Source organism: Chenopodium quinoa, unplaced genomic scaffold (genome assembly GCF_001683475.1).
Source record: "Chenopodium quinoa cultivar QQ74 unplaced genomic scaffold, ASM168347v1, whole genome shotgun sequence".
In the NCBI taxonomy this organism is placed as follows: Eukaryota; Viridiplantae; Streptophyta; class Magnoliopsida; order Caryophyllales; family Amaranthaceae; genus Chenopodium; species Chenopodium quinoa.
In genome coordinates, this window is record NW_018744537.1 from 929,268 (window position 1) to 948,796 (window position 19,529).

At 34.4% G+C, this 19,529-nt stretch overlaps 2 protein-coding genes across 3 annotated transcripts; both read left to right on the forward strand.

Annotated features, from left to right (window-relative positions):
* The first annotated feature begins 1,092 nt into the window (after positions 1–1,092).
* Positions 1,093–12,785, forward strand: LOC110698500 (phospholipase A-2-activating protein-like). Its single transcript, XM_021875941.1, has 22 exons — positions 1,093–1,328; positions 1,483–1,814; positions 2,648–2,751; positions 3,294–3,362; positions 3,527–3,587; positions 3,831–3,970; positions 5,191–5,380; positions 5,686–5,747; positions 5,892–5,980; positions 7,054–7,126; positions 7,339–7,398; positions 7,571–7,717; positions 7,815–7,853; positions 8,005–8,051; positions 8,793–8,879; positions 9,262–9,427; positions 9,651–9,728; positions 10,296–10,432; positions 10,507–10,580; positions 10,901–10,970; positions 11,324–11,389; positions 12,342–12,785. The coding sequence occupies exons 1-22, from the start codon at positions 1,278–1,280 to the stop codon at positions 12,474–12,476; spliced, it is 2,277 nt and encodes a 758-aa protein (XP_021731633.1). The 5' UTR covers positions 1,093–1,277; the 3' UTR covers positions 12,477–12,785.
* Positions 12,786–13,205: 420 nt separating this feature from the next.
* Positions 13,206–17,276, forward strand: LOC110698501 (cytochrome c biogenesis protein CCS1, chloroplastic-like). 2 transcript variants are annotated; one of them, XM_021875943.1, is made up of 8 exons: positions 13,206–13,742; positions 14,380–14,599; positions 14,688–14,799; positions 15,240–15,347; positions 15,558–15,823; positions 16,081–16,237; positions 16,321–16,404; positions 16,753–17,276. In XM_021875943.1, the coding sequence occupies exons 1-8, from the start codon at positions 13,355–13,357 to the stop codon at positions 16,906–16,908; spliced, it is 1,491 nt and encodes a 496-aa protein (XP_021731635.1). In that variant the 5' UTR covers positions 13,206–13,354; the 3' UTR covers positions 16,909–17,276. The 2 variants fall into 2 exon arrangements, with proteins under 2 accessions (XP_021731635.1, XP_021731634.1); XM_021875942.1 differs by having other exon boundaries at positions 13,207–13,742; positions 15,071–15,343.
* Positions 17,277–19,529: the final 2,253 nt, after the last annotated feature.

Genomic DNA, 19,529 nt, shown 5'->3' on the forward strand with positions numbered 1-19,529 from the left:
TATAAATATATATCATATATTTTTGAAATTATGAACATCTTAATTATAATTCTGAACATGTGATACATTACTTATGAACTTTTTGTTTTTTTTTTTGTTTTAGATCTATGTATTTTTAATCATTTTTAAAAAATTGGCATTCTGTACTTTATAATTTATATATCTGAACATTTGATTCTTTGCATATGAAAATTTATTTTGTTTTCAATTTATATATTTTTAATTAAAACCTTTTTTAAGTTTTATAATTATGAACATATTATGCTAGATATCTGAACATGTATAGGATTTTTATGAACAATTGAGTTAGATCAATATGAACATAAGTTAATTTGAGTTAAGGAATTATGAACCTCAATTGGGATTTGATATATAAAATGAACAGTTATTATACTTCAAATGAACATTTAGTACATCATAATGAAAATATAAGAATTTATAATGAATTCATACGATCTATTTTTCGTTAACAATTATATAAATAAAGTTTCAAACTATAGTTTCTGATAATGAACATGACACTATTAGAATTTGAACATATAATTTTTGAAAATAAACAATGAAATCTTTAAATATAATCATTACACTGTTTTATAACGAGCATCAATAAATATGAACATGACACTACTCGAATTTGAACATTTATTATTTGAAAATGAACATAATAATGAACAGTAATGAACATCAATTTTTTGAAAGAAGATTGTCTGACTTGAGATAGTTCAATAGTTTTGTAATAAATTGATGAACATTTATTGTATATATAATGAACATTTCGTTATAAAATATGAACATATAAAATTGAATGTTTACGTTTATTTTTTCTGACATGTTCATATTTTTTTTTACTCAATGTTCATTTTTTGTAAATTGTTCATATTTTTATACTAAATGTTCATATTATAGACGTGGACACATGGTGACTATTGATTCAGATATGATTAAATTGGGTTTCATACTTTCATTTGGTTTCGATCGGCTATTCAGATCGGATCACTTTTTGACGGCCCTACGGCCCTACCGATGAACATTGTATCAGATAACTTTAATGGGCTAGGATCTCTCTTCAAAACAATATGTACACAGTACACCACTTTAATAGGCATAGGCCCATTTTCAATTCTCAAAACATTTTCTTCTTTTCTCCCTCCTCAAGTCTCCTAACAACTTCCCACATAAATTAACTCACCATTTCCAAAATTAATCAAGCTTTAAAACCTCTTTCAATTCAGTCTACTAATACCAGTTCAATTTCCAGTCAAAAAAGCTCAATTTTCATGGAGATGGAGTACAATCTTAGCATTGAACTTCGAGGACACGAAGACGACGTAAGTTCATCCTATTCTCATTTCAATTACGATTTTTTTTATATAATTTTTGATAATTCTTTCACATTTCATGATGAATTGGAATTAAATTGATTGAAAACAAAACCCTAATTATTGCGGGATTTTAATTTGATTGCGATGAATGAAATTCTAGGTTAGGAGAATTTGCGTTTGTGAGAATGTTGGAATTGCGACGTCTTCTAGGGATAAAACGGTGAGGTTTTGGCCGCTTGATCCGGCAACCAATCGAGTGCCTGAATCGCCGAAGGTTATGGTGGGGCACACTAGTTTTGTGGGTCCACTTGCTTGGATTTCGCCGAATGATGAGTTTCCGGGAGGTGGGATTGTATCCGGTGGGATGGATACTTTGGGGATGGTGTGGGACTTGAAGAGTGGAGAGAGAGTCCATGTATTGAGGGGTCATGAAATGCAGGTTACCGGGATTGCTCTGGATGATCGCGATATTGTCACCTCATCGGTTGATTGGTATATCTATCACTCTTTGCTTCTGTTTTTTCTGAATATTGTGATGATTGTTATGACTAAGAAGGTAAAATTTTGTAATGCAGTTAGAAATTAGATTGTTGTGGCTAGTGATTTAGTGGGCAGTGAACAAGAAGAGTAATGTTTCTTCTCAAAATAATAGGGCTTGGCCCTGTGGACTCTTTCAAATAATATATAATTCCATAGGAAGACTGTATTTTTAGTATGAATTATACTTGTAGAGTTGTAGTTAGTTATGTACAATACTACAATCAAAGTCAAATCTAGTAAGGTTGACTATGAATGTCATATGTTGCCTGTTATTTTGGGGTTACGAGAATATTTGTTTAAGTTCTTGTTAGGGATTGATATACCAATATTTCTCTTTGTTGTGGGTTTGTTGTATGATTTGCATTAGCTAATGAATATCGGCACTTATGGAAATGTAGAACTACTTATCTGGATAGGGTTTACAACATGCTGATAAAGAAGTGAGGTACAATGTCATACAGTTGTGTATACTAAGATCTAATTTGATAGGCACATGGGTAGTGTTTTGACTGTTTTCCTTTAGGGAGATTTAAGAGATTTGTTGTCATATTTGTTATTGTAACCAAGTTATTGGTTTCTCTGGGTGCTATTGAACATTGTCACTTGACAGGAGAGAATTATGAGACGATGAAGTTTTATTATTCAACTCAGCAATTAGTAATTTTAATAGACTTTTCACTTGTGAAGCCTGCCAATAAATAAGTAAATAAATGAATTATGCTTGGTGACTGTTTGACATTGCAAATTGCATAGTTTTGTTCTTTATTTTGCCACCTTTTTTTTAGCACTTTGAAAAGATGGAGAAATGGGAAGGCTGTGGAGTCCTGGGAGGCTCATAATGCTCCTGTACAAGCTGTTGTAAAGCTACCCTCAGGCGAGCTTGCCACAGGTATGCGTTACCATTTATTGGGAATTTTCTTTGTATTAAAAGGATGGGTAATTTCCCTTTTACTTATGTGCAGTGCATGTGATTTCTCACTAAGCAAAAGCTCGAGTTATGATATTTTTTTTGCGAAAGCTATGACTAAAGATTGAAAGAATAGTCACATTGCAGTTGCCACACCAACCTAGCTGTTCCTTAAAATGTAGACTGCGTTGTACCTTTTTGTTTAAAGTCTTTTAACATATATGAAGTATATCTTGTATATGAAATTCCAATTCCGCGATAAAAAAGTTACTGTATTATACACCCAAAATTGAAGTTTGCACCAATATTAGTATTGAATCTATTGATATTGTGTGTGTGTGTGTGTGTGTGCTCCTTTGCCTAAGTGAATAGATTTCTAAGTTTTTAACTCACTATTGGCTTATATCTGAATACATTTGTCATTTTGCTGATCAGCAACAGATTTTTGCTTAATTATATTGATGCAAATGGGCCAATGGCATGAAACATTTGTCTAACACTCTTTCATTTTCTTTAAATCCCAGGATCCAGTGACACAACCCTTAAACTCTGGAAAGGCAAAACATGTGTACACACGTTTGTTGGACATACTGGTTCGTGGCTTAATTGTTACAAGAATCTTTTTGGCTTGATTCTTAGGCCCTGTTCTTTTGGACTTATTTTCAGTTTAGCTCAGAACAACAGGGCTTTAGAAAACAAAGATTTTTACTCCTCGGCTTTATTCTTCATATTCTAATGCCTACCATAAATTTTATAGATACTGTAAGAGGTCTGGCTGTGATGTCTGATTTAGGAGTACTTTCTGCTTCGCATGACGGGTAAGAAACTCTCTATGCTTGTTCCTCTTTCTCGTGCTCATATTCTCTCACCTGCCACAGACAATAAGTTTCTGTTTTGTCCCGAAGTTTTATTACTGACACATGAATGTTCATCAGATTTGATCTTTTACTCTATAACAGGCATTTAACTCCTTTTCCCACTGCTACCATTACTCTACCAATCAGGCATTATGCTGGTTGGGTGATTTCTTATCTCATCTAATGGTGGGTTTAATTTTTCAGTTCTGTGCGACTCTGGGCACTGACGGGTCAAGTTCTGTTGGAGATGGTTGGTCACCAATCAATTGTATATTCTGTTGATTCACATGTCTCAGGTCTTGTTCTTAGTGGTAGTGAAGATAACACAGCCAGGATATGGAAAGGTTTTCAACTACTTCCTTTATTAATGTAGTTTCACTGAGTCACTGTAATTCACTTCATACTTTCCCTTGCTATTTTATGTGGCTTTTAGAGCTTTTAAATCATCTTTCAGATTTTAAGGAAATATTGAATGTACTTGATCAAATATGTGTTTGTTATTTATCTAATCAATCTGTCCCAGTTAATGCATCCTGCTTGAGTTGTTATAAACTTTATAAACATTAGACTTGTCTCTTTTTTATGCAAAATAACCCCACTTGAATTGTGTAGTTTAGATTGAGTCTTGTGGCATATCAATTCTTCTAGAGGAAAAAAGTAATTGTAATATAGAAGTTGAATAAGACAAGTATAAGAGTAGCCTCTTTGAGTTACTTTTACTAACTAAACAATTATAATAGGATTATCACAATAAGGAAAGATGGACATTTTTGTGGCGCTGTGGGAGTTTTTTATTTTTATTTTTTTAATGTTCAAGCAGCATTCACATTATTGTGTTTGGTCACAAACTTGTACTTTGGACATATAAGTGAACTAGATTGGAATTGATTTAAGTCTTTCTTATTCATTCCAACTTTGAGATCTTAGTTTGGCATCATCTTCTGTGTGGTTGGTTACAAACTTGTTCTTTGGATATAGTTTTGATACTTTGTTTCTGATTGGGGTAGAGCCTCATAGAGGTTTGAGCACTGACCAATTAGCCAGTTGACTGGTAGTGTTGGACCGTAGGTACCACATGCTTAATTTATGATTGAGGGATAAAGTTTTGGTGTGGAACATTGGAACTCCCTTTTACCCAGATCCAGTGTCGAATGTATAAAGCACCTCCTTATCTCATACCATAAGTATTAAATTGTTTTCAAAATTTCTGAACTCGCAATAGGTGGAATTCCTAGTCTAGCTTGATCAATTGTTTTAGTTCTGCTTCTGATGTAAGGATCCTTGGTGTAGCGATTGTATTCTGGATTATTTTTTGTAGGAATGCATTGATTATTGTGACTTTGTTGTTTCAACAGCAGTTTATTTTTGATGGTGAGATTTGAGGTTGCACTAAATGTACCTTCTTGTCATTATAATTTCGGATTGATCAATGTCTGATTTTTTAATGCACTGAGAATATTTGCTTCGCTGCTGCCTTGCCTGCTCAACCAGCATTTTCTACATTCCCAAAACATATTTCACACACATCTATGCTTCTTGGTCATGAAGAAAATTCTTTTTGCAGACGGTGTATGTGTTCAAGTAATTGAGCACCCTGGATGTGTTTGGGATGTCAAATTCTTGGAAAATGGTGACATTGTTACAGCATGTTCAGACGGAGTAGTGCGCATCTGGACAACGTATGAAGATAGAGCAGCAAACCCTATGGAGGTTCAATCATTTTCTGAACAACTTTCTGCGTACAAGATCAGTAGGTGATTATGCACCCATATATTCAAATATCTTTTAATTCCTGGACATTGCTATAGCTTGTACGTAGCACTGTCTAAATTGATGTCTTACACTATATGATTCCCATGAATGAGAAATTCTGTAAAAATCCTGAAAACAGGTCTGTGTACATGAAATGGACAGCATTAAGCACATTTTTATAGGTATCTTTTGAAAATGTAGTGACTGGTTTGTTATTGTGAAATGGTAGTTTGACGTCTTTTTATATGACTTGCAAAAGATCATCTTGCAGTCATGGCTAATGCTATTTGCTTTTTGTTTGTGGTAGAAAGAGAGTTGGGGGCTTGAAATTGGAGGAGTTACCTGGATTGGATTCATTACAAGTTCCAGGTTTGATGAAGTAGTTATTGGCTGCTTGCAGCATCAATCCTAATTATATTCTTCTAGATTGATCTGCATCGTTTTCCCATTTTGCAGTTTTTTTCCTGAGTTTTCTTTCCCTGATTTGATATCTGAACCACATTTATGTTCCAGGTACGAGTGATGGACAAACAAAAGTTGTAAGGGAAGGAGACAATGGAGTAGCATATTCTTGGAATATGAAAGAGTACAAGTGGGATAAAGTATGTAACCTTTGTGTCCTTTGACACTCTTTTTTCTGTCTTTATCCCACATTAGGTCTGGTTATAACCAATATGTTCTGAGGTTTAGTTCTGATTTCCCGTATGCCTAGTCATAGAATGTTTAGATTTGATGTACTTTGGGGTCTTGGGGCTTGAGTGCTAGTTTGGAACATTTTATGTCTAAGGTTTTCATCTGGATCCTCTGTGAGTTTTTAAAATCAAAATTTGCTTGTCAGCTTCCATTTAAAGAGAGTTTATGGTAACTGCTAGGCTGGCAGTTAATCTTAAAGCTCAATATCTAAGCTCTAATGTATAATTTTTTTTTTTGGGAATATCCCGCATTGACATTGAACAGACTGTAAACCATAATTGTACCCTTCCCGTGGTTAGTATAAGAGTATTAGTCTGTTAGTTTTGTGACTGCTGTGTGGCCTGTCGGTTGTCTAGTTGGGTACTGGACTATTAGTGCTGTACATGTCTTGTGGGCTGTCTAGTTGGGTGCTAATGTCTTAGAAGTTTTCAGGGTTATCTAGTCAGGTGCTTCTTTTGATATTTACTGATGTGAATAATCATTCTTACTATGTTCAACTATTTATAGGGAAAATCTGATTTATGGTTAGGGTTTGGCATTTTAGCCTTTGTATTTGATGGGGGTAAATTTTGCAGCCAGTGTCATTATGTTATTGAGTATCCTGTGTGGTTTGTAAGTATTTAACCCGTTGGTCTGTTGGATATCACTTAATTATCAGCAGTGCTATTGTGGTATATCATTTCCCTTGATGAACTTATACTTCCTTTGCTTCATATATTTTGCTACATCTTTCTTTAAGTGAAGCATCAAATTGATTGAAACACTACTTTATTTGCTAATAGGTTCTCTCTGTCTGTATCCTCATCACATGAGCCCCTTCCCCCCTCCCCTCTTTTTTTTTTTACCATCACATGGCCTCCTAAAATCTTGTGCCTCCCTCTATGTTGCGATAATATAAAATGGAGGAAGTCTATAGCCTTAGTTTGTGATTTCGCTTTTGTCCATTATTCTTGTTGCTAACATATGTGGAATATTTCCTCAGATTGGTGAGGTTGTTGATGGACCTGGGGAAGGCCTGAAGCGTCCTGTACTTGATGGAAAGGAGTATGATCACGGTGAGTAACTTATGGCAGTAAGCATTTTGCAACTATGTGGAGTTGTGGACCAATTGTCATCTGTTGCTCGGATATTTATCAAAGATTTATTGTCATTTTTTTTGAATTGTTCCCAATGACAAATGTGGTGAATTGAGTCGTTCAACTTCATATGTTGCTTGTTTTCTAATTTGCATGTGTTTTCACCTTCTCCTTATTGTGTTTGTGTCTAGTGTTTGATGTTGATATTGGAGATGGGGAGCCTATTCGTAAGCTGCCTTATAATCGATCAGGTACCTTTGTAATTGCTGGATAATGTGCCATCTGTGACGGTGTTGCCATTAGTATCTTGTTGGAAGCATATGCAGGCAAAACGTTTCGATTCTTTGTCAAATCTTGCATTTCAATTCTGTGAATCCCTGCTTCACAGTGAATAGATTTCATTGACCTTGATCTTTTTTCTAGATAATCCATATGACACTGCTGATAAGTGGCTTCTTAAGGAGAATCTTCCACTTTCTTATCGTCAGCAAGTTGTAGATTTCATTTTAGAGAATACTGGTCAGAAGACATTTTCTTTTGATTCATCATTCTGTGATCCTTACACTGGATGTAAGTTGAATATATTTTTCTTTTGATTTATCATTCCGCGATCCTTTTTTTCCCTTAATATCAATTCACATTATATGTTTATTTTGGTGCATTTCAGCCAATGCCTATGTACCTGGGGGTACTTCTGCCAACCATGGTATGTGCTTCTGTAAAAATTCAGTTTATATAATATTTATATGCTGTTTTATAGTTGATCACATGACAAGTTTTTGGTGATGCTTAAGCTTTAAGGTCCTATATAATGAGTTTCTATGTTCCCTGACATACACCTTGCTTTTAATCAACAGCTATTTCTAATAAACCTACTTTCAACAATTTCAAGCATATACCCAAGGTACGCTTATACTATTCTCTTTAACATTTATTATTATTACTCTGTATTTTATTTGTTTTTTTATTTATCAATCTAATTCCAGATTTTTTTTTTCCAAGGACAGGGAGTTATATAATGTAAATTAAGATTATTTCACCCTTTCCTTACATCTATTGATTAATCATGCCACAATCGAGGAACAAAATCTGTAGATGTGTCATATACTCGGTAGATATAATTTGTTTTATTGGCCTTGCTTTGATTTTCAGAAGTCTGAAGATCTGGACTGAAGCTTTATCATGAACTTTTGCGTTAATTATTATGTCCTTAAAGTGTAATTATTATCTGGATATGTTCATATTGTAGTTGTTCATGAAGAGCCTTACAATGGGAAATGGCTATCTTATCTTGTGTTGGCGATTAGAAGTATGTTGTGTCATAGATTGTTTTCCTGGGATTTATCAGTTTAATTTCAGAATAAATTGGAGTAATACTTTAGTGATCCTTGAATATGAAGTTATTTAAATCTAAAAAGTTTTTTTTGATTAGACATAATCTAACTTTGCGTTCATACTACTAAATTTCTGAATAATATGCAGATTGACAAGCCTTTTAAGATTTCTTCTTTTGTTTCTATTGTTGGTGAAATGTGCATGCCTTTGTAATAATTTGAGTATCATCTTTTAAAATTTGAGAGTTCCTGAACCCCTAGGCTTTGAACCTTTAACAGAGCATTAATATTCTAGGTTGTCCATTTTGCAGAAAGGTGTCCTCATCTTTGACGTGGCCCAATTTGACGGGATTTTGAAAAAGATGTCTGAGTTTAACAATACTCTACTCTCTGACCAGGTATGTGCTTTGCTAATCCCTCTACTAATTCGTGTACAATGGTTCCCCCACCCATCCACCACACACACACCCCACAACTACACACACATAGGATGTAGAAATTTATTTAAAATCTGTTGATGTTTGAATGAGTTTGTACTTTTCAAAACGTGCTGTAGTTGACATTTTATACCTTTTAATGGTAAGGATTACATTTCAATTGCTTATTGATCTGATGATCCTAATACATACATAGTGGGGGTAATGTTTATCTGTAGTCAGTTGGTAATCTGTGATAACCTGTAGCATTGTTGTGACTTGTTTTGGTTCCATTTGCATACATGCTTTGAATATGGCTTCTTGATAAATATTCTGAATAATTTCTCTGTTACCAAATTCAAAGGGCCAGAAGCAGCTCTCACTTACAGAAGTGGAAATGTCTAGAGTTGGCGCTGTTGTAAAGATCTTGAAAGATACATCACATTATCACAGTAGCAATTTTGCAGATGTAGACATTGACCTGCTGCTGAAATTACTGAACTCATGGCCATTATCCATGGTTTTTCCAGGTTTGCTTGCTGAAAGTTCAAATCATCTTTTTTAATCACTATATTTGTGCTGCATAACGATATTCTGGAGTGTTTCTTTATTATCTTTCAGTCATTGAGCATTAGTTTGTTGCTCTACATGATATGTTGTCATTATTTCAGAATCTTTGAAATACATGTTAGAGAATGTGAGAATGTTGTCGGAGCTTTGTCTTCATCTCATTCATGTGTCTTTTATTTGCAGTTATTGACATCTTGCGAATGATGATTTTGCACCCTGATGGAGCTTCTAAATTGCTGAAGCTCATAAATGGTGGAAACGGTACTTAGAACTTCTTGCTTCTATTGCTTTTGTTTGGAGTTATTATTATTCTTCAATATGCCTGTATTGTATACCATTGACATGAATCAAGAGGACACCAAGGAGTTTGTGAATTTGTGAAATAGCTTTAAGCACAAATCTGGCTAGTTTTTAAGAAATGGATTGTGCATACCCTATTTTTTCCACAGCAAGATAATATGCTCTGAAGTCTGAAGTGCAGTGTATGTTGAGCTTTATTTGCTTTCAGGATCAATTGATCAAATCTGTACGCTTTTTGGAAAAAGGATATAAATGGTTTGAGTTGTATCTTTTTTTCCCCCGATAGTTTAAAAATTTATTCAGCAGGCACAACCTAGTTCATATGTATCCGGTGATATATGAAACGTCAATTGATCTTTTTGCTTCCAACTTTTCCCTTACCTTGGCTAGGCTGAACATGTCACTTGTTGGTGTTGGCACACTTTACTCTTCAGAACTTTCTTTTCTCTTCCTCTCCATTGAAAGTGAGTTTGCTGTGAAAAAAAAAGTGTAAGTGAATGCTTACAGTTTATCTATTTATTTGTCCAGACGCACTAATAGAGATAATCAAGAAAGTTACGATGAGTCCAGTGATCCCGGCGAATGTTTTGACTGGTCTTCGTGCATTAAATAATCTATTTAAAAATACTTCTTTCCACCAGTGGCTTCAATATCATCGCAGTGAGGTTTGTCCCTGTCATTTACTAAAGGGCACTATTGACTATGACAGTTTTTAGATAACATTTTTCTATTGTTGCAGATACTTGATGCATTTTCTGCTTATCACGCATCTAATAAGAATGTACAATTTGCTTATTCCACATTAATTCTCAAGTAAGTGCTCTTCATGTTATTTTATCTTTTATTCTTCCACCTGTGTGGCTGTGTGTGTGCATTTTGTTGATGGGGGATATCTCCAAGTATATCCTGTTCATTTCTGTTCCCATTTTCATTTGATATTTTTTATGTTGTGGATTGACTAGCATTATTTTAAGTTTGCCGTTCCGTTTATAGGCTGTGCAAGTGTTAGATAATTGTGTCTATTAAACAGTTGGAAGTCAGTGTTTACATAAATGTTATAAGAGTGTTTTTTTGAGGTTTTCTGTGGACTGATACTATGAAATCTTGTTGCCTGACCATTGTAATTGTATTAGCTTTGCTGTGCTGTTGATTGAAAAGAGAGATGAAGAAGGGCAATTACAAGTACTATCAGCCGCACTTGAGGTAAAATTTCCTTTCAACTTCCCTTTGTATTAAGTTTCTGTGTTATGTGTTGATGCAATTATAGCCAATTTAAAACTATAGCAATATTTTAATGCTTGCTCAGATTCAACTGTTCAAGGGGATCATTTTCATTTACGTTTGAGAATGTCAGAATATATTAATAAATTTGATTGTATACAGTGGCCAACAATTACTTAATCTGTTTGGAAAACTTAAAAGACAATTTAGATTTGAGGAGTATTTGCGATGCTCATGGATTGAGCTTGCAAATTGTTTAACAGTTTAAGTATAATAATGCAGAAGTGCTACTTTTATTTGCTGGGTAAGAAGTTTGATTTATTCTCTGGTTGCAGATTGCTGAAGCAGAGAGTATTGATCTAGATTCAAAATTTCGTGCCCTGGTTGCTATTGGATCATTGGTATGTTGTCTTCTTATATCTGTTGTGTTTTGAAAATGCCACGGCCGACAGGGTAATTTTCTAGCATTAAGAGACACTTTCAAGTATAAAGAGGCTGTTTTTGCAATTGTTTACTATACCAGCAGCTCTTTGTGGAGCTTCTGGAGGGGATGATTGCCACACAGTTTTGCTGTGCTAGTCTTTGGATGTTTATATGGTCTCTGTTTTTGAGCTATTCGTTTTGAAATTATCTTATCTGCTTATTTAATACGGAGTACCTAGTATTTTTCTGCTTTCATCCAATCACTATGCATTGTATTTCGGATCCTTTTGCATGGAGTTCACTTATATATCGACTGTGCATTTTCATGGATCCTTTTGCACGGAGTTCACTTAATATATCGACTGTGCTATGTTTGGTGTTTGGACTAGTAGATTTGTTCTGTAACTTGAGACTGTAGACTGATTCTTGTTAGTGTGTTTTGTGAGTCTATTATCTTAGAAGTTATATTGGCTTACTCATGGTTTAAACAATAATACTATTAATCCCGCCTATCATTACTGCTTAGTTATTTCTGGCTTGTTCTTGGACATTGTCTCTATTGACTTCTCAGTTAAAAAAATAAGTAAATTATCCCTGTTGATTTATATGCGCTGTGATGAGTTTTTCTTAAGAGTATTGTTGTTTGCTTTGTTGCTCGTACTTGGGCACATGTCTAATGCGGTTATGTTTCTAAGTGTCTGAGTCAGCTATTTTGTGAACATATCAAAATATTACATAATTTTAGCCCAAATAAAGTGTCCAAGTGTTGATGATATGACATGAGTTCTTGCTGTGAATTAAATAGTAAGTCACATAGGTTGTCTTGAGAGGACTGTCATAACCACTTGTGTATCTCTCCTAAAAAGAAAAGAAAAAAGACGAAGATTAATGTATACAATACGTTGCTATTAACTTGGCAATTTGATGCAGATGCTTGATGGTTCCGTCAAAAGAATAGCAATGGATCTTGATGTTGAGAGCATTGCAAAAGCCGCAAAGTCTTCCAAGGATTCAAAGATCGCTGAAGTGGGGGCTGATATTGAAGCACTAACAAAGCAAAGTTAAGATCTTCGGACCAGAATTCAATAGATGAAAACACACATCATGTTAGATTTTTGCTGAAGGTCTAGGGAGGATACTGCTAAACCCCAATACATGGAAAATGAAACATAATGATCTCTTGATATAATGATTTGTACAGTTGTAACAGCATTTTAACCTCTACTTTCCTTGTTATTATCATGTTTTATTCATATAGCCACTGCTGCAGTCCGCTTTCTTTTTTCTGTTGCAGTGTTGCTTACCGAAACATATTTCGAGTATTTTTTTTTCCTTTGATTATGGATATTATGCTTCACAGCCTTTAGAATCCTATCTTCTTCTTTGCCCCCCCTCCCTCCCCCCTTCTGCCGGCGAGGCAGGGGAATTATGATATGTAATCTTAGATTAGATTCTTACAGTGAGATTTCAGTCACGTTCTTCCTAAATTTTCTAAATACGGAGTATTATCGTATGCACCTAGTAACATATCACAGTTCCAAATTTGGCTGCCCACTAATAATTTTAGCTCTCTTATGGTAAAACGTTAATTTTTTGAAAATTTAGATGAAAAAAAATCTAACAATATTCTGCATATATATATATATATTTTTTTTTTCTTAAATATAAATCAACATATAATTTATAAGTAGTGCCAAAAAAAATGTTGCAATTATATCAAAGCAAATGTTACTCATGAGTTATGACCTGAGAAGTTGAACTACAAAAGAAATTGGGAGAAAATGAAGAGAGAAACGTGTAAAGAATTTTGCGGGAAACAAAATGTGGATAGGATAAGTAGATAACGGTTTATAACACATTTTCTGTTTAATCCAAAAACACAAATTTCAGATAAAAATTCTACTAACTGGAGAGAAAACACACTCTCATACTACTCAGTAAAGATGAAATCTTCATCTTCACTTCTCACCAAATCCATTCATCTTTATCGACCCAATAATTCCTTCAAATTCCACCATTTTAATCAACCCCATTTCCCCAATTTGCAAAATGATAGAAAAAATATGTTTTTCAGGGTTTGTTGCAAAATCAATGTACCACAAGATAAGAGCAACAAACCCATTTCCCAGAAGATTGTAATTTCTGAAGGAGCTCCATCTTTGAAGGAGAATGAGGATGGCAGTGGGGAAGTTCCTCCGCCGCCTCCGAAAAAGCCAACTTCCTCTGTGAATAGGTTGTTGAAGAGAATCCCTCAAAGGGTTTTGGGTGTTTTGTCAAATTTGCCACTTGCTATTGGAGAGATGTTTGCTATTGCTGGTCTTATGGCTATTGGTATTGCTCATGTTCTCTCTTTTTGTGTCTATTTTTTTTTATGAGTGTGTAGTGAGTTACAACTGCAATGATGTAGCCGAGATTTGATCCTGACCCATATGCCATCCCAAGGACTATAATTTTATCTAAAAATTTTAGTTCAATGTGGAATTGTAGGGTTAATTTGAAATTGATTGTTTAATTTGTTGCTACTATGTGTTTCATGCTATTGTTTGTTTAGTTTTGTTGTTGAGATTTGGTATTTAGCAATTTTGCTTGGTTGATATGTAGTTTTGTTTTAGCAAGATTATGAATGTTGTTCTGTTAGGGAAAATTTGGTCAGAGAACTACAGCAGTTCCAGGTTTCGAGTATTAAGCCAATTATTCAATAATTAAATTGGGGAAAGATTTGATTTCATATTAATTGTAGTCAAGTCCAGAGCTTTGGCTGAGAAAAGGATCACATAAGATGTAAGGAAATTTCATGGAAAAATGAAGTGTTATCATTACTTATGAACTTGTTGATTACCAATATAGCAAAATGAGCTGTGTTGGTCACTAATTGTTGTGTTGGTTTATTTTTGCTGAATGGATTGTAGTTTCAAGTTGTTTTCCATCCTCCTTGGATTTTTATTATGTATTTGAATCTATGCTACAGGTACTTTCATTGATCAGGGCGAGGCTCCCGATTATTATTTTCAAAAATACCCAGAAGATCATCCTGTACTTGGATTTTTCACTTGGAAATGGGTTCTAACACTTGGGTTCGACCACATGTTCTCATCGCCAATTTTCCTTGGAACATTAGGACTATTGGCAGCATCTCTAATGGCCTGTACTTATACCACACAGATTCCCTTGGTTAAGGTCGCACGAAGGTCCAATATGAATTTCATACTATGAGTTTTTTGGCTGTTCCTAAGCAGCTTAGGTACAATATAGTCACATGTATGTCTTTTCCGACAGATGGAATTTCTTAAAGTCATCCGAGGCCATTTGCAAGCAGGAATTTTCAGAAAAACTGCCTAGAGCATCAGTTCAAGATTTGGGTGTTGTTCTTATGGGGGCTGGATATGAGGTACAGTGTAGCAGTTTTTCAGGTTTGACTAGAATCAGATGTTTATTAATTGAGCTACAAATTGCTATACTTTTGAGCGAAATTATCCTACGCAATCTACAGTCAGATGCGTAATCGTGGTTGTATTAAAGGATGTTCTGTAATTTCCATTAAAAAAAGGGAAGATTTAATCAATCAATCAAAGCCTTAATCCCATGAGTGGGGTAAAAAGGGAAGATTATGATCAGTTAATCTCCTCTTCTTATAAGGTTTGTGAATATGGTTTCTGTAGGTATTCTTAAAAGGACCATATATGTATGCTTTCAAGGGTCTAGCTGGCCGGTTTGCTCCAATTGGAGTTCATCTAGCTATGATACTAATAATGGCTGGAGCAACACTTAGTGCCACAGGGAGTTTCAGAGGTTCTGTTGATGTTCCTCAAGGACTAAACTTTGTTGTAGGTGATGTGCTCAGTCCATTCGGAGTCCTCTCAAAGCCTACCGAAGCTTTCAATACAGAGGTCCATGTTAATAGATTCTCAATGGAGTATTATGAGAGCGGAGAGGTTGGTAAGCCTTTTGATCTCATCTTGAATCTTTTGTTTCAACAAAAAGCTGTTGTTATCACATTCACCATAATTGTCAATGCTCAAGGCCTCGTTGGCTTTCTGGATAACTCGTTTATGTTAGTGACTTTGAGACACTTGCTACCATGTTTTGTTTGGTGATCTATTGGATTAAAGGGGGTAATGTCATATTACATTTCTGGTTTTCATGCAGGTATCGCAATTTTACACTGATCTCTCTCTGTTTGACCTTAATGGGAAGGAGGTGTTGAGAAAAACAATAAGCGTGAATAACCCTTTGAGGTATGGAGGAATTACAATCTATCAAACAGATTGGGGCCTCTCTGCTTTGCAGATTCTCAAGGATGATGAAGGACCTTTTAATTTGGCTATGGCTCCTTTGAAGTTGAACGGTGACAAAAGACTTTATGGAACTTTTCTGCCTGTTGGGAATGATGACTCTCAGAATGTCAAGGGAATGTGAGTACTTTGTGTCTATTCTTACAATTTCTATTAATCATTTCTGTTTATAGTGTAACAAGTATTAGGTCAATTTAGTTTGTTGAAAGTGTAGTATTCTAGCTTCCTATGTGTTTTTTGCATTTCTTACAAACTTGCAAACATTAATCTTTTCTGGAGTACATTGTTTTCTGCTGGTATAATTGTATAAATATGCTAGCCCTTGCCAAATTCCTTCATTTATCTGTGGAAAAGTTTCATATTATTTGTTTATGCAGATCGATGCTTGCTCGTGACCTACAATCTATTGTCTTGTATGATCAAGATGGAAAATTTGTGGGGGTTCGACGACCAAACTCAAAACTTCCAATTGACATTGATGGGATAAAAATTGAAATTCTAGATGCCATAGGAAGTACAGGCCTTGAACTAAAAGTAAGTTCTAGGAGATCTTCCAGATTTGTCAATTCTTATTACCTCATTTAGCTTCCCCTTGGCTAATCCACATCTCTTTTCAGACTGACCCTGGAGTGCCTGTTGTATATGCTGGATTTGGTGCTCTGATGCTCACAACATGTATCAGCTATTTATCTCATGCACAGGTGATTTTCTGAGCTCTTGATTATCACTCTTCAAGGATTTGTTACGCAATTGCTACTTGGATATACTAATTCCATTTTATCCCTACTTTACAATGTTTACATCCCTGTTGCACCCCCCATGAGATCTTATTTAGCATCAAGGGGTGATTAATAATATAAAATGTATAAACATTGTTAATTAGCAAGACAGAATACCTAGGGATTACTTAATCTTGACGGAGAAATTAAGTGGCATATTTTTTCTCCCTTGAAGAACACATTGATTCTTATAGGCATGTTTATTCATTTATTGTAGTTCATTTTTGTTGATACATGCTCACATTTTCTTTCTTGCAAATTAATCTCAAGATATGGGCTTTACAAGACGGAACAACAGTGGTGGTTGGGGGGAAAACAAATCGTGCAAAGGGTGAATTCCCAGATGAAATGAACCGCTTGCTTGATCGAGTTCCAGAACTAGTAGAAAAAACTCTAAACAACCCATCTGAAAGCATGAGTGCATAGCTTGCATATCAAATGAAGTAACAGTCGACTTCAGGGATGCATGAGGTAAATTTCAGGAGGAAAGAGAAAATCATAGTGCTTCCGCAATCTGACATTAATACATATTGTCAAAGTATATGCTCTCAATCTCTCATTGATGAATTCCGTATATAGCTGTAGTCATTCTTTGGAAGTGTTTATTTATGATCTCTGAAGCTTGAGTAGGAAAGAATCACAAATTCTCAAGTTTTGATATTCGGTTGATTTTTTCCCCAAAATATATGTTAATGTATTACATGTCAAGGGAATACTAGATGGTTGTATAATTGAACGAACTGATATATACAAAAGGGTTGAAATACTATTTACTATACAATGTTATAGTCATCTATTGTGGTGTAATTTCTCTTATCTGAATGACCTGCTTTTAGCCTGTTGATCATCCATCAGTCTACCAGCACCACTCTTTAAGTTGGTTTTTTTGCCTTTCCTTTCACCTCTACTCTGTGCATCTGAAGTTTCAGCCACTTACCCTGTATCAAGAATTCTATGTTGCTCAAACTCTTCCAATTACTCGTGTGAGATGACATGAGGAAGGAATTGCCACTCCTATTTGGATTGAAAACAAGGTCGTTTTCTTTTATATGCCACCACCAACACTTGGGAGTACACATAATTGTGTCTAACTAACATGAGTAACCCAAGTAACAGAAGTCTGAGTGACATTAAAGTTTTTTTTGCTAGAAGAAGAAGCATTTGAGATTGAAGAACCAGCCAACCGGCCCTAGTAAATATGAACCACAAAGAAAGACTACATTGGTTTTAATAACAATTATCAACGGAAAAAAAAAAACACTTTTTGGATGTATGAAGAAGATTGTGTACATTGGACCCTCTTAACCTCCTCCTCCCCTAGACCCTATATAAAGTAAAGGTTTTTTTTACAAAGTATCATTGTAATATGGAGTATAAAGTAAAATTGCTTTGCATAAATGAAACCAAATTATACCAATTTCTAGTACGGATAGAAATAAGGGAGAAAAATTTAATGTTTGTTTTTAGATATGGAGATAAGAACTTGAGAAGGGGACAGGGAAATGGATAAAGTTAAAATCTCTCAACAAAATCATACTAGGGGTTAAAATCTCTCAACAAAATCATACTAGGGGAAGGGTGTTGTATGGATAGTGATAAAAAAAAATGAGAATTATGGATATAGAGTACTACAACAATTTTTCTGTGTGGTTGGCCACACCGTGTGACAGGGGTTGCTTATTCAGGGGTTACTTGTAAGGGTTATTTATTCAGGGGTTACTTGTAGGGGTTACTTATTCAGGGGTTACTTGTAGGAGTTTTTGTGTAAGAGTGGGTTACTTATTCAGGGGTTACTTGTAGGGGTTACTTGAAGAGGTTTCTGTGTAAGGGTAACCCCTAACCGACCGAGTAACCCTTTAATAAGTAACCCCTATAATTTACCCTTGACCATACGAATAACCCCTATAATTTACCCATGACCAATGAGTAACCCTGAATAAGTGATTGACCAAACGAGTAACCCCTGAATAAGTAACCTCTGATCCAACGAGTAACTCTTGAATAAGTAATTGCAGAATAATTAACCCTTACAAGTAACCCCTAACCAAACGAGTAACTCCTACAAATAACCCCTGCCACACGGTGTGGCCAACCACATACAAAAAATTGTGAGAGTACAGGTTATATGTGTAAATTTGTCATTTATTTCTATTTTATTCTCCATTTATATCGAATGAGGGATAATCATTATTTTATCTTTTTTTTTTATTTATTTTAACAAAAATCATTATTTTATCCTTATCTCACATACAATTTCCTTATAATTTATACTCCATTTGATGCAAAGATACAAGTATTTTATTTTTATTTTATTAAACAAGCACGAAAATTCATTAATTCAAATCAAGCTCCGTCAAAGTTAAGAATTCTTGGGAAAACACGTCCATACAAACTAATTCCGTATTACTATTCATACAAAATATGTTTTTCCCCAATAATTTGTGTTTTCATACATTAATAAAATACTATAGTATATGTAAGTTGATATTTGAAACTACATATTGCTTGTCAAAAAAAGAAACTACATAATGAAACGATTATAATTTATATGTTAGTATGTTATGAATAAGCTTCTATGATACATGTTTTTATTTTTATTTTTTTTACTAATAAATTTCCTTAACTATACATTTAACAATAAAAAAAATTAATAAAAATGAATATTTAAACCAATATTTAAACTATGAATCTGAAACTATGAATCTGAGTATAAGTTTTGTGTTATGAACACAAAACACACTTGGATTTTAATTCTTTTTTTTTTTAAATGGGTGTTTATTACAAGTATTCTTTATTTTTTGGTTTGGAGAACTTTTTTTTGTTTTTTGACAGAGATCTTTGGAGAACTTTAAAAAATAAAAAAAAGATAGGTTAAAATAAAAAAAATAAAAAAAAAAAACGTCGGCCTTCATTTTGCTTAATGGGCTGGACTGCAATTACTAATTACATTAATTTATCAAAAGCCCAACTATTTAAAACACATTTAGGGTTTCGTAATAGTGGGCGTACTGCTGGCAGCTTCCACGCCTATTAAAGGTGACGTTGGT

What these genes read in the sequence shown, in the direction of transcription:
- LOC110698501 (XM_021875942.1), top strand. Translation starts at nt 13,355, where the DNA reads ATGAAATCTTCATCTTCACTTCTCACCAAATCCATTCATCTTTATCGA. An exon ending in TTGGTTAAGGTCGCACGAAG is followed by an intron (nt 14,600 to 14,687) that starts GTCCAATATGAA and finishes CTTTTCCGACAG; the next exon opens with ATGGAATTTCTTAAAGTCAT. An exon ending in GTACAGGCCTTGAACTAAAA is followed by an intron (nt 16,238 to 16,320) that starts GTAAGTTCTAGG and finishes ATCTCTTTTCAG; the next exon opens with ACTGACCCTGGAGTGCCTGT.
- LOC110698500 (XM_021875941.1), top strand. Translation starts at nt 1,278, where the DNA reads ATGGAGATGGAGTACAATCTTAGCATTGAACTTCGAGGACACGAAGAC. An exon ending in ATTATCCATGGTTTTTCCAG is followed by an intron (nt 9,428 to 9,650) that starts GTTTGCTTGCTG and finishes TTTTATTTGCAG; the next exon opens with TTATTGACATCTTGCGAATG. An exon ending in TTCAATATCATCGCAGTGAG is followed by an intron (nt 10,433 to 10,506) that starts GTTTGTCCCTGT and finishes CTATTGTTGCAG; the next exon opens with ATACTTGATGCATTTTCTGC.